This window comes from Falco peregrinus, chromosome 6 (genome assembly GCF_023634155.1).
Source record: "Falco peregrinus isolate bFalPer1 chromosome 6, bFalPer1.pri, whole genome shotgun sequence".
Lineage (NCBI taxonomy): Eukaryota > Metazoa > Chordata > Aves > Falconiformes > Falconidae > Falco > Falco peregrinus.
Genome location: NC_073726.1, coordinates 75,317,602 through 75,332,379, shown reverse-complemented (window position 1 = coordinate 75,332,379; position 14,778 = coordinate 75,317,602). Strand labels below are relative to the sequence as shown.

The window sequence follows — 14,778 nt, the reverse complement described above, 5'->3', positions numbered from 1 at the left end:
TCAAATGCTACGAAAGGTTCTGAGTAGATAGATTCTTACACAATTTCCCTGAAATCAACTGGACTTTGCACAGATACAAACTTCTAGCCATTGAGATCCCCTTGCTGAATCATAACTTAAAATATCGATGTCAAAACCTGAGATTCATTGGGAACCAATTTTGTACTATCAAGAATCTTTATAAATATAGTGTATGATACCCTATATCATACACTAGGTTCTCTGACAACATGACAAACAAAAATGAAAGATGCAGATATACACATATTTTGAACTTTACTGAAACAAAAATATTGTACAGCAAGAGGTATTCATTCCTGAATTTACCTCAACTTTTCATTTAGAACTGGGCTTTCAGCTTTCCAAAATAAACTGATGACAATTTTCTAATTTTTAAAAAATAAGCATAGTGGAATGTATATTCAGCTATACCTAACTTTAGAGGTTAATGCTTGTGTAACTCATAGCACTGTATTAACAGCAGCCTTGGGTGTCCAGACTGAGGTTTATCTAACCTTTGCTTTAAAATATGAACAATGAACAGGGAAAACAAAAACAAAAACAAACAAAAAACCCCACCAAAACCTACATTGATAGTTCTTAGGAAGGTTCTCTGCATTCAAGACAAAAATATACACATTAAGACACATAACAGACTAAGGATTTTTTTGAACTGTTTCAATCATGTCTATTTACATCCGAGTTCACCTTCAGCAGGCTTCAGTGCAACTACCAGCAGAAGCTTGAGGCACTGCACTTCACTGTTTCTAAACATGAAAACAGTGTTTAAACACTTTCACTGACAGAAAATCAAATGCTCGAGATGATACACAGTAATCCTGACTCAGGTGGCTGAAGTACCTGCTAGCAAGTCTTGCACTTTGCAGCTTTCAAAAGCTGAGAACCATGCAGGAATAACCCATCCCATTGTAGGGTTGGAGCTGCCAAGCTCAGCTACGAGAACCATTTGTGGTACACAAAGGAAAGTGGGAAGCGAAATGTCGTCTCTCTTGTGCTCACACCCGTCTGAACAACAGGCTGCAACTGCTGCCACCACTTAATGGCAGTAGTGGTAGGTGCACAGAGCAACTCTGGACATCCATTTCAAGGCAAAGGCTTTATTTGTCAAAACGGGAGAGCTGCATGGGAGATGTGAGACCACACACACATTCTGTAAATGTTATCACTAACTCTTTATGGTGGAATGGACATGGGTCTTGGGAGTAATTCCTCCTTCCCCAGCCAACCATGGACACGAATACTGCTTATCAATGTGTGTTTCTCTTTATAACAGAAAAGTCTAAGTAGGAAAAGTGGTTCACTAACTATGTAGAACAATTCTTGCTCAATTAGACTTGATCACAGGCAGCTGCTTATAAAGATTGAACAGCCACGCAAATTTCTGTACTTTGCAGAAAAACACCTACAAAGGAGAAGTAACCTTTTTCTGGACAGAAACAAAGCCCCAAAAAAGCCAGCTTTACTAAATCATCATTCTTCTCTTCACAGCTTTAGGTACCATCTGGCAAAAAATTACTCCTACTTGTGACTTTTCTATGACAAAAAAGTGCAAGAAAACATGAAGTCATGACAAAGGAGTTGAAAGTGAGCAACAGGTGAAATGACTGGGGATGAACAGGGAAAGTGCTGTGAATAGACATCTGTGAATAAAGACTATCACACTGAAAAGGTATGTTGCCACAGTAAAAACTGAAACAGAATGAAATGCTGAAAGGGAACAGATACACTTAAGGGGAACAGAAAAGGTAGAAATAGTGACGGGTCCCAAACTCTCTGCAAGCATGTAACTTTCCTCTACAAAAATTTATAGTCTAAATTAAAATTTAGGAACAAGTTCCTAAGAGAGTAAACATAATCTTCTCACCTATCTACAACAACGCCTTATCATAAAGGAAAACACATATTGGTGTGAGCTTGCTCAACACTATGTCGTGCTAAAGCAACATTTAACCCTTTACTCTGAGAATCTGTTCAACAGCAGAATTAACAAAACTATTAACTACAGTAATATAATGGATCATTTTCAGTCTTTCAGAGGTAAGAACAAATTTCCAGCAATCATCTTCAGTCCAACAAATCCTTATTGCACAGGTTCAAAAATTTCTATAGGAGTAATGCATAAACAAGTGTTTGTAAAGAAGACAGGGTCCTCTGCTTAAGACATTTCATCGAGTATTTATTTCTTCCAGAAAGAGGCCAAAAATATGAATCAGTATGTTTATATATAAATAATGTACATTTACAGTTTACATGAACTTACCTTTGCATATTAAAACACAAAATGATTGTCTACAATTAAAATCAAACACCATGACATTGCAATAATAAATTGATACAAAACACTGAATGCAGTGCAATGTGTAGCATTCATATTCTTCTGACAAATATTTTCACAAGCAGCCTTTTTTGACACATGAGCCACACAATTTCACATGGGGATGCCATTGTAGCATTTACAGGTTTAGTAAAGCTAAGGATTTACATAAACAATTAGAGGAGTTAGGGAAGCAGGATGGCATGTGTCCAGTACACCCTGTAAGAGTGTCTGTTGTTTTTTGCTAAGGCAAAAGCTTAAGAACTTAGGGTTTGCGAAGCAGATTCAGCAGACAGTAGCCAGAAACGGTGGGTATTTTGGCGCATGCTTGGATCAGGTGACAGTACAGACTGAAAACTATGGCAGCTCACTGAAATGGTTACAGAAAGTAATGGCCCTGGATTCTAGGTGGAAGCAAAAAGGCAAGCATACATAGCACTCAATCACAAGCTTTTCTAGCAAATCTACTGAGTAGTTTATAGCAAGGTTTATCTACAGCTTTAGGGAAAAAAGTTTCAAAAATTACACTGCTATTATGCACCCTTTATTGAAAACCAAAGACTGAATATTAAACCTACTTTTATTAATGTTTCAAAATTGGCATGATATTTATAACAAAGTGGAAGCAAAGCACACTGTTTCTGGAGTTGAAGACCTGAGAAACAATGTTGTCAGCAGTACAGCACTCTATAAAAATCGTGCCAACTTAAACCTCCTCCAACTGAAACTTTCCAAACTCATTTTACTAAACAGCTTTAGATGATACACACAGCAGTGTATTTCATTTGTGCCCGAAATTTTCTTTGAGTCTATTCTATCCACCACCAAGGCACCTATCTCTTCCCTTCAAAATATGAGGTTGACTTCTATGAGGCTGTAATGTCAACAGGAAAACACCCTGTCCAAGTCTTTTACCTGGAGATAATGCTAGATACTACCAATACTTTCTCATTCATAAGAAGCAACACTTTTCCGAAGTTATTTGCTAGAGGTCCACTTGTTCAGGGCCTTTCAAGATTTAGCCAGAATCTGCATTATGCTAGGTCCATACAGATTTTTAAAAACTGAAGAAAAATTAAGAATGGTCTCTTGATTACACATATCATCCTCAAGTGTCACTGTATAAAAGCTGTATCCCTAGACATCTTGAGACAATTACCCTGAAGCAGGAACTGTATGATTCATTTCAACCTATTTCAATATTGTACAATTTAATAAATATTTACATTTATAACATAACGTTCTGAAACGAGGACAATCGTACTATGAAAGTGTTCAAAATCTGCAAATGACTCAATTGTTCTGTTGTCTCAAAAAGGGCTACAGAGACACCAGTAACACACTTTCAAATTTAATCTTTGAGTCTTTCACTAGGCAAAGCCATCACCCACATCTTCCTTATCCCCTTATTCTTGTATCTTCTTCATTAAAACATATTAATCAGCTTACACAGAAAAAACTGTGGGATTTGGTTTTGTAGGTTTGAGGGTTTTTTTGTAAAAGACACCTTTGTTTGGTTTATAAGCACCCTTCCCTGGTCCTTGAAGTTTAATTTAATCCTCTGTGGTTATCCATAGGTGATTCCTATCATCTTTCTAAAATATTTAACAAATATCTAAGTGTACAAAAGCCAAATCCTCTTGTCTGTAAAGTTTAAACCCATAACTTGGGTAGTAAATAACTAAACCTATAACAGACTAACTTAAAACTTTCAAAATGTTTTCAAAGCCACTCCATCCTTTTTTTAAAAATTACTCCCTATATTCATCTTCAAGACTAGAAGATGTGAAAATGAAAACTTTGCTTATGATACAGGAAGTGAAGGAAGTAGGTTACTGGGATTTATCAAATGAAAACTAAGATACACTAAAACAGCAGAAAACAGTGCAACCACACCACCAAAGAGAACAGGTACACTTACTCCTGCAAAAGTACAGACAAAACATCTAGCTTGGATAACAATACTGCATTACTACTTTTCTGCCAGATGAGGTCAGAGAGCGCGTATCTCACTTCTCAAGCCCAAACTTCTAAATAGAAAAAAAGCAGGTTTAAATTTGGACGTTGAAGAAATTCTTCAATTATTGAAGAAACTTGTTTTTAAAACATTTAGGATTAAAAATGCATCCAGCCTTCACACATTTACAGGATGGGGTATTTCAGCTGGCTGACTGAACACAAAACCAAATCACTACATGACCACCAGAAGACTGCAAGAGCACATAGTATAAATCGTACAGAAAAGCAGCACCATTCCTTTTCGTGCTTTAATGCCTATACCCCAAGATGGAAGAGTAGCAAAGTGTTCCTCTAAGTAACATTCCCATCAAAACTCATGAATTCTTTTCTTATATTCTGAATTCCATGAAAAAAAAAACCCAAAAAACTACATCGTTGCTAGGAGGCTAGAGAAAACAGTTTTTTCTTACAAAAGGAAAAAAAAGAAGTTACTTTACATATGAAACAAAATTAACAGAATCTCCATAGCTTCTATATCCCTGATATGAGTGAATGTATTTGTGATTTAGACAGAAACATATGGAATTATATTTCCATTAAGGAATTTTAAAGTGGATCAGGGGATGTTTTTGCCTATCTCATCCCTAAAAGTGAATTATAAAAATCCTACTTCAAAGTTTGGCTTTTGGAATCCTACCTTAACTTCCCATCAGGTAACTCTCTCAGCCATATATTCTTGAACAACTGTATATTCTCCATATCCCTGAGAGCAAGTCTTGAGATGTCTCACTACACTGGCTCACCATCTCAAGTAAACGTTGCTTGGAACAGTTTAAATGCTCAGATACCTAAGCCTTATGACTGACATCACTAAACTAGAGTATTTTACACAGTCTCTATACAGTAACTTATCTGTGACCTAAACCAATTCAGCTTTGTAAATCTAAACAGAATGTCTCAGATTAAAAATAAAAATAATAATAAAAAATAGCAATGACTTGGATTTTCAAATCGAAAAAAAGTAAACCTCCACTGTTCTACACTTTGTCTATCAATCACACATTGCAAATTATAGATGTAACTGATCTTAGGAATAAACATGCAAGAATCACTTGGACAGACTACAGTATAATGTAACCTTTTCTAAATATTAGAATTAATCTTTGAGGCAATAGTTTTCCATAAACTGGTTTAACAAGATCTACAAATACCACCAAGCATTAACTACACAGCAGTAATAATAACCCTAAAACTTTTGCTTTTAATTGTAGATGAAGGTCTGATGAAACAGCAGAAGCTACAAAAAAGTACCATCTTAAAAAAAAAAACAAACAAAAACACCACCACAACTGCAATCATACCAAAACTTCAGTAATAATTTAATTTATAGCTAAAGGAAACAAACAGGTGATACACATTCAAATTTTAAAAAACTAAAATAAAACATTAAGCATTTGAAGACCAAAAAGATGCTCAGTGTTTAATGTACATAATTAAAAATTAAACTATTAAGATAACACTTGAAAATAAAGGTTTAAAATTCAACTTACTTCCTTAAAATTGTTATGCCCAGACACAACAAAATGTTACAATATCAGAAGTTAATTTGTCTCTGGAAAATAAGTGTACCAGGCCTGAACATTAGCTTTGTCACTCCAGCTTTTAGTTACTATTTCAATCAGTCATTCATCCTATAATGGCGAAGTCCTCATGGCTGTGCATAAGGTTCTTCTAATCAGTAGAGTGTGGGATACTAACAAAAGATCTAGGAATCTTTTAATTGATCCTATTACGATAACAAGGGCAAGGTCTGCCACTTTGAAGAGCTGCTAGGTAATAAATAAGCTACTTATTCTACCTCCTATCTCTCTCTTGCTTTGTTATCTTGGCACAATAAATATAACTTATTTTAAAACTTGAGCAATCCTCAAGCAGCTATTACCCAAAGCTGGAGACGCTATGCTGTAACAAAATGTGGTTTAAAACCTGTCCTATCTATTTTATAACTAGCATCACAAAATTAACTACAAGTACGATTTAAAGCTTTAAACAAGCCAAACTAGCTGGAACCTTAAACCAAGCAACAATAATACTAATTTATCTAACATAGCTCTTGAAAGAAACATACAGATTTTTAAACACAAAAAAATTAATCTCTCAACAAACACAGATGTTCAAAAACATGACTGCCACTTTCTTTCTGACTACCATGCAGAGTATCTACCTCCCTGCACAGCTGAAGAAATGGGATGGCATTATTTGGCATGAAATGATACTGCCTCCGTATCTCCTATTCATTGTTTACACTCCTCAGGCTTTTATTTGTAACATTCACAGAACTTCTGCATTCACTATTTCTGTGCACTCAATACAGTTTGTTTTAAGACAAACTAGCCAGAGAAGCCTCTCTAATCTTCTGGATCCAAGGAGCCTCTCTACAGCGCCTTTTGGAGTGAGTTCAGGACCTCAATGAGAGGTCAATTTAAGAGAGACCAAAAAGTCAAAACTTACAAAAACCTGAAAATATTATTGCAAAAGGTCAAAGACAAATTGCACTGGCTAACAGAATCCAAAGCACAAAATGAACCAGAAAAAAAAAGAAACCAAAAACCCCCCCAAAAAACAACAACCAATCAAAAACCCCTATGGTATTTCTTTATAAGTACGACATATTAAGGAAGGAAGATTCCTGTGCCTAATTCAGCTCAGATAATGATCTTATCCATTAATATTTACCAGAGTTATTTCTACAATCCTGTTACAGTCAGTTAGAACTTGTATTATCTGCCATTTTCCTACAAAACTGTCCACAGACATTTTACAAGGACATGTTTACCTGTTATTACATAGTAGTTAGGAAGGTGTCCATTCAACTAGAATCATTCTAGTTTTCTTCTAACAATGTATTTTGAGCTAGGCAAAACATTCTACAAGTGTACCTTTGCAATCACAGTGACACATCTTAAGGCTGAAAAATCTCATTGTAATCCATGAAAGAAATTGTATCAAGAAATTTAGTCAAGCCCCCTATTTTGAAATGAGGAAGAGTAATGTGCAAGAAAAATAAGAATGATTTTCCACAAGACCAAGGTTTTCTCTCTTATGTACTATCAATTCAAAACAAAAACTGTAGTGCAATAAGCAACAGTTTTATTGCCGCATTTGTGCAGTGAAAAATCTATGATGGCTTTCACACTATTAGCCAGATTTCAGGGAGACTTTTAAATCAATATGAACAGATTAAATAGCATTACTTACTATTAGGCAAAGAATTTTAAACCGAATATTTTAAATGGCAAGTTTATTAATTTATGAATCTCTAACAGAACACAAGAATGCTATTCTATACTCACTGACAGTGACCACCCTTTGTTCAGTTACATAAATATCTACTCAGAACTCTCCACAAGAAAAATAATGCACAGTCCCAAAGAAAATTAGTTCATTAATATAAGGGTGCATCTGTTTCACAAAAAGAATATTCAAACACCATTCACATCATAAAAACCATTTGGGAATATTCACTCCTCTGGAAAGGTTGCAGAAAAGTAGAGCAAAATATTACTGAAAAACACCACAGCCCTCTGTTCAGAAAAGGCTCTGATGAGTGCCTCAACCTCCTATTATCTATCAATACACACTGATGTACAAGTCATCAACCCAGAAATTCTCCAAGAACAGGGGAGAGGTCAAGCTTAAAATGTTGGTTTTCTACTATTTCTGAATGATAGCCACATCAGACATCAACAAAACCATTTTGACATTTTCTACTGTGTTCTTACAAGTACACCACATTTACAGCCCAGACAGCAGTACAAAATGTAATCTACACATTCACTGTATGTATTTTTGTGAAAGAAAAGCATTCAAGTTACAGAACCAAAACATATTCAAGCTTTCCTCTTGCATTTCCTCACATACAAAACTAGAGTTCTGGAGAATTTCACACTCCAACAGCAAGACCAGATATCACACAGGGAGCCTAGGAGATCCTTAGGAATTTTAAAACAATCTTTTCTCCTTCCATGTTTCTGACTGCTGGAGCTGAAGAATCACTGCTGAAGCAGCTCCCTGAATGAGGGGTTTAATGAAGTAATTATGTGACAACACTGTATACATTAGTGCTATGGAACAGTCATATGCAAAAGCAGTCTCTATTCAACAAGTTCCCTGGACTCCCTAAGGAACCTCTCCTCTCTCTATTTAATTTCAGGGAGAAACTTTTAACAAAGACCCAGTCTTCTGGATCCAGGATTCCTTTCATATTTTTGTATTTATAGTACACCTTAAACATCCTTTTTCAGCGATGTATTATATAGAGAATACACACCAGTATTTCTTCCACTGTATTACGTGCCCTCTTTTCTATGCACTTGTGCTTGTCTCTCTACTTTTATTTTGCAGGTTCATCTTGATAATCATTTACAAACTTTTAAACAATTTTGCCATTGAACTACATGCAAATCCCAGATGTTTAAGGAGCTTCTGTTCATGAAACAGTCTTTACGTCTGCATTTGATTTTCAAACATCTTCAAATCTCTGACTTTTCAACACCATCAGATGGTCCTGTTGTATCTTACACATTTAGTTAAACAAGCTTCTCCCTCCACTGACAAAAAAAAGAAACATCCTTCTTTGCTACACAGGTTACTAGCAAACTTAAATGAAGTCTGAACATTTTCAAAAAGGAAAATAATTTTAGCCTACTTATGGTTGTGTTATATTCTTGCTAACATGAATGTAATATAAAGATGTATTATTGTTTTCCTTAAGCTGTATAAATCCTTGTTTTCCTTCAGGCCAAGTATTAGCCAACAATGACAGCTGGCAATAAAGGTCTAGAATGGGGAGGTGGAAACTTCTTTGCTTTCTCAATGGCAACAGATCTGCACAACATATTCATTATTCCAGCCTAAAACAGAGTTAGCTTGCATGTAATCTGTAACTTTACTATCCATCACGCATCGTATGTAACTACTTATCTACGAAACATACACTCCAGGAATATGAGCATAACCTGCTCAGTCCCTAACTAGTAGGATTAATTAAGACTTACTACAGAGCTGCCAACACATGTCGAGGCAACAGAAATACAGACAGTTCTCAGCACGGTATTAACTCTTAAATTACTGTTTGGTTTAGACCTCTCTACTCCAAAATTTGAGTACCAAAGCCCCCGAGTATAAAATGCATATGTATATGTAAGTATATATGCACCTTCTTTTCCTTGTTATCTCTAAAAAAATTTAGGCTAATTTTTTGGATATTCTGTCAAGAAATGAAGTCATGACTACTCCTTAGCTTCTTAGGTTTACATTGCTGGATCACTTGCTAGCCTAGCTCAATGTATGTTTAGGTCTGCACATAACTCATTTACATCATTAATTCTAATAAAATTCTTCCATGTTAACATTCTACTATCTCAAAGAAGCAACAATTAATTCAAACTTTCTAAGGCAGCACACAAGATGAAAAATTTTGACACCTTTTTAACTATCAGACTATACTATACTAGTAACAGATCTGAGAATTTCACAATATTATTTTGATATGGAAAGTAAAATTAAATTTAAAATATTATTGCTTTAGAACAAGCAAATAAAACCAACAAAACCAGAAGACTTTGTAATTATAGTATTACAGGACGCTTACTGCAGCAAGGAACAAGAATACAAAAATACGCTAATAGTTTTAGGCTCTACCTATCATTGAACTATTTGTAAAACGAAAAATGTATATAATCATTTAAACTGAAGCTTAGAGCATGACACAGAGCTTCACTGCAACAGTAAAGTACCAAGGAGGAAAGAGAGGTCAGCTTTATAGCTTTTTACTGTACCAGCTTTAAAAATATCAGTTTGGCAAGGTCTGCTGGCTTTGGCTTAGATATTGTATGCAGAGAAGTTACACCTGCCTTTCTTCCAAAGCATGCCACATTTCCAGAGGAAAAGGGGTGGTGGGAAAGTCTTTATTTCTCCCCTTAACAGATCAGCACTCTAAGTGGCTTTTATGTAGGCTGCATCATCAACTCACCCACTCTCGCTGCAGCTGTATAAAGAAGTCACACACTTTGATCCCTAAAAACTGCATTAAAAAAAATAGAAAATTGGGGCTTTCTTTAAGTTAGGCATTAAAGTGATTAAAGAGTTCAAATAATTATGCTGTAAGTCCTACAAGCTGATTGCGTTTTTACAGTACAAGACCTATGAACCAACAAATCCCAGACTACACAGTACCCTTCTCTTTAAACAGACAGTCCTCTGTCTATTTTCCATTCTTTTGGACAATGCCTGTACCTATTATTTAGAACAAACACATTCATCAATTTCCCAAATTAACAAAAGTACAGCCATCCTTGAAGAAAGTGCAAGCTCATGCAAAACCAACAAAACTAACCAACAGCCCCCCCAAATAAAACCGATCAACAACAACAAAAAAAAATAAAAAAAATTAATTCACAGCTGACATGATCCCAACTGTAGAAATAAGAATCCATTCTTTTTCCCTAAATTACTTGCTTCATGGACACTGAGCTGAAAGCTACTACAAAATAATAATCTGAACGTTCAGCTTTCCAGATTGATATTAAATTATTCTTAGCAATACTATTTTAATACTAAAACAATGTTTTGCAATTTTAAAGAAAGCCTTTAACAACATTAAAACAAGACATGTAGGCATTTGATGATTAAACAGATTTAAATTTGAAGCATTAACCTAAATATCCTAAAGCATTTCTAAGAACTTCACTGAGCTGCCATAATTTCTGTCAGCATATGTAGTACTGAATGACTAGTAAAATACCTGAATTGAAACTATTCCAGTCTAGCAGTTTGTATGATCTTGTGTTACCCATAATTCCGACAAAGGCTGAGTTCAAAACAGCAAATTAGTAGATCAGTTATAGGAGCAGAATAGTGAAAAAAAACTACCAACAAGAACACAATTGACAACACCACTCCACAGGAACTGGAAAGACACAGACAGCAGAGTTAATAAGAGGCTGAAATAGAAAGGGAAAAAAGGAGCATGCTATAGCAATCTAGTACTAGGCGTGATCAAAGTGTACAGTATATAGCAATTATTGTCTTATTGGTAAGTTCTCAATCCACCTTCAAAGGTTCTTTCCTCTTCTACATTCTCCTGGTTTTTGGTTTGCCAGTTTATTGGTTTCCTTTAATATTTTACAGATTTGACTCCAATGCTTAGTATGATCATCACTGTATCAGAAAATTTTTTTCTGCTTCTTCACCTTCCCTCCCATAGCCATGTGCCTTCATTTCCTCTTTTGTTTTCATTGTTTTGCAATATACTGAGTTCAAAGTATCATGCATCTTACATTCACTTGTCAGGAGCAATCTTCAAGTCCCACAAAAACACTGCAAAGAGCCACTTAGTTGTGCAAAGATGCATCTCTATCTTCTCTTCTTATCTTGCTTTCAGTCAGTTGTAAAAATAAAGGAGTGTATAATGCAAGAAATTAAGTTTTTAAAACTTCTGACCAAAACTGATTTTTTTTCATTTTGTCTTATATTTATCACACATAAGTAACCTGTATCAGAATCTATTGAGAATACAGAAGCATAAAACAATTTTGTGGCAAAGAAAGGGATGACTCACATATAAATTATATTTTGGCATTTTTCTTAATCTTCTCTCCACTGTGTAAATAAATCCTAAAAATAGGAAAAAAAGACAATACTATGCACTCACGTGCTGTAAAGAAATCCCTTAAAGTAGGGGGGTTTCATTCAAATTAAGTCTCTGATTTTATTTTGTGTTGTCAGTTTGCTGAATCTTTAGATCAGCACCAATCTACCCAATTACAGAATTACTTGCCTTCGACCACAGGAAGAAGAAAGAAAAGGAAAAAAGATATTTTTTTAACTGCTTTTAAAGAGGCCTTTGCACAAACTTTGTTTTATTACTCCTGACTAGTGCATGCAAAACCACTACAGGTGCTACTTTTTACTCTCCTCTGTCTGCATTTTCAAGTGCATTGTTAACTCCAACGTTCTACAGAGTATTCCTCAGCTTGTCTCAGTGAACGTAACAACACAGTCTTCAGAGTCAAAAGTAACTTAATTCTGATGTCAGCACTAGGACACGCAAAATACACATGTTCCAGTACTGGGGTTCCCAGGTAAATATTAAGTAAAAATCTTGAAGTGTTGTTCATTATATGTTTTTAAGAACAGAAACAAAGCTGTAAGGTTTTATCAAAAGAGGTTAAAAACATGTATGGAGATAAACTGTAGTCATTAGTCCTTAAGGATTTCAAGGAGCTGAAAATTAAAAAACATTCACAGTTAAGATCAAGCATTTCATCTTATTTTTGTTTTAATTGAAAATTTGCATCAAGTTTTAATATTAAAAAGTGGTAAAAAAATAACTTAATCCTCAATAATTCAAAGACATTTAGGGCAAAGATACTGGTTTCAGAGTATTTTTGTTACTTCATTAACTTGCTGAAAAGTTTCTCACTAAAAACACACCCTCTGAATGATTATTATTTTTCAAGTTTAAATGATTGTCTGAAAAATATTGAGTTGTTTATACAGTGTTAGAACAGATTTGTATATTCAAATACTGCTATGTTATAAAGTTATAAAGATCTGAAGTATGCAATCATTATGACTGGACTTGGGCAAGGAAGTTGTTCTTGTGTTAACATACCAGGATTGTGAATGCGATCCAGGAGCTTCACAGACCGTGCACTGACAACACCACCAACGTGGACAAGAAAGCCTGGTGGAAAGGTCGTCAAGGTAAAAAACGGAAATTCCTGTTATGATTAAAAACAAACATCAAATGACTGCTTACCAATCACTGCTGATTGCCAATAAACATGCAGTGAATTGATATTTCCCTGAAATACAGGCAAAGCAGTTACATTAGGCCAAACGCTCTTCAGGCTTACTAAGCACTACGTAACCATGCATCTCCAAAGATGCATAGTATAATAAAAGCAGAGGTATTATACAGTGTAAGAATACTTTTCCCCCATAAATTGTATCTCAGCACAATTTTAATAAATAATCAAAACTTTACATATTCCTGTTAACAAAGCCTCTATTGGTCCACTTTCAGGATGGCAGCTAAACAACATAATTCTACATTCATTAGCTGATACAAAATAAAGGAACATTTTTCTCCTTTTTTTAGGTCTTAGTGTTACAATTGACTGCAGTCTGATCCTGAAGCACAGGATAAAACAAACTGTAGCCTTGTAAGAATTATGAGTATCTAATTACAGGAGAACATACCTAGAAAATATTAACTGACTGCTCTGCTAGAATCACAAGCTCTACATTAACAAGTAAATATTCATCTTCTAGCATAAAGTCTTTGAAATACAACTGTAAGTTCTTAAACTAAGGAAATCCACTTCCAATTCATTTGCATAGATCGTTTTTTACCAATTCCTAATTAAAATATAGAATTAATAAGTATTAGAAACTACTCAAAAATTTAGTTCATACAAGAGGCAAAGTAAGTGATAATAGTAATTTCTCATGACACACATGATGAAATAAACCAGTCATATTCAAAGAAGGTGAGCCAAAAATTAGAAGATTTTATTTTCTATATTCTATGGGATGTATATACATGTTGATAGCACACTTATGGGGGAAAGGCAAAAGATTTATGTTCAGCAACTTTAAATGCATAGAGGCAAACAAAGAAAAAGAAAAATCATGCAATCATGGTTTGTATAGTCATGATGATTGGTTAAATGGAAAAAATAAACACTGTCATTATATATGAAAGTACAGTACAGATTCCTTTCTCACGTAATTGAAGTACTTGCAACAGTACAGTTCAACTGAGCTTCTATCTAAACAATGCACATGCTGCAGATTAAATTAGGATCATGGCTCTTCCAGCAATACATGGCATGAAAAGTCCTCTTAAACTAAAGCCCAATGCAAAATTAAAAACTAACATTTCAGAATTCTTAGCACCCATGTTGTTAGAACTCTTAGAACTTCTAAAAGGTCCTACAAACTTCAAGTTTTCTGGATTTTTGTTTGACTTAATTTTGAGTCTAAGAGGCAAACTTTGAAATCAACAACCATAGTATCAACAACCAGAAAGGGGGCGGGGCGGGGGGGGGGGGAAGCCACCAACCCCAAAAAACACCAAAACCTACAGCTGTGCCTTCAAAAGCAGGAACATTTCACCATAGGACTCTGCAAATCTGCTCAACTAATCTGTCTTCAGGAGCACGGATGGATCTCTAGAGAGGGCTCCAGAAAGGTTCTAACTGCAGGTTATCAGAACGGTTGAGAAAGCTCTGACTACAACACAGTTTGAACTACTTTTCTGTAAGTTTTTCATGCCAAAAAATAGAAAAAATGCAGTACATCAGCACTTTGTTAGAACCCTCTTTCACTGTGGCTCTGTAATATCAACTGTTCAGTGAGTCAAAAGTGTACTAGTAGTATTTGTCCCTGTATCCATTACACTCACTCAATATGTA

At 35.0% G+C, this 14,778-nt stretch overlaps 1 protein-coding gene across 22 annotated transcripts in view; it reads right to left on the bottom strand.

Annotated features, from left to right (window-relative positions):
* C2CD5 (C2 calcium dependent domain containing 5) overlaps window positions 1-14,778 on the bottom strand; it is a 67,312-nt gene that overhangs the window by 28,406 nt on the left and 24,128 nt on the right. For all 22 annotated transcript variants that reach the window (XM_055807897.1, XM_055807904.1, XM_055807907.1 and 19 more), the window contains one exon: window positions 12,972-13,080. In XM_055807897.1, the coding sequence (XP_055663872.1) occupies window positions 12,972-13,080 (109 nt within the window). The remainder of the gene's footprint in view (window positions 1-12,971; window positions 13,081-14,778) is intronic.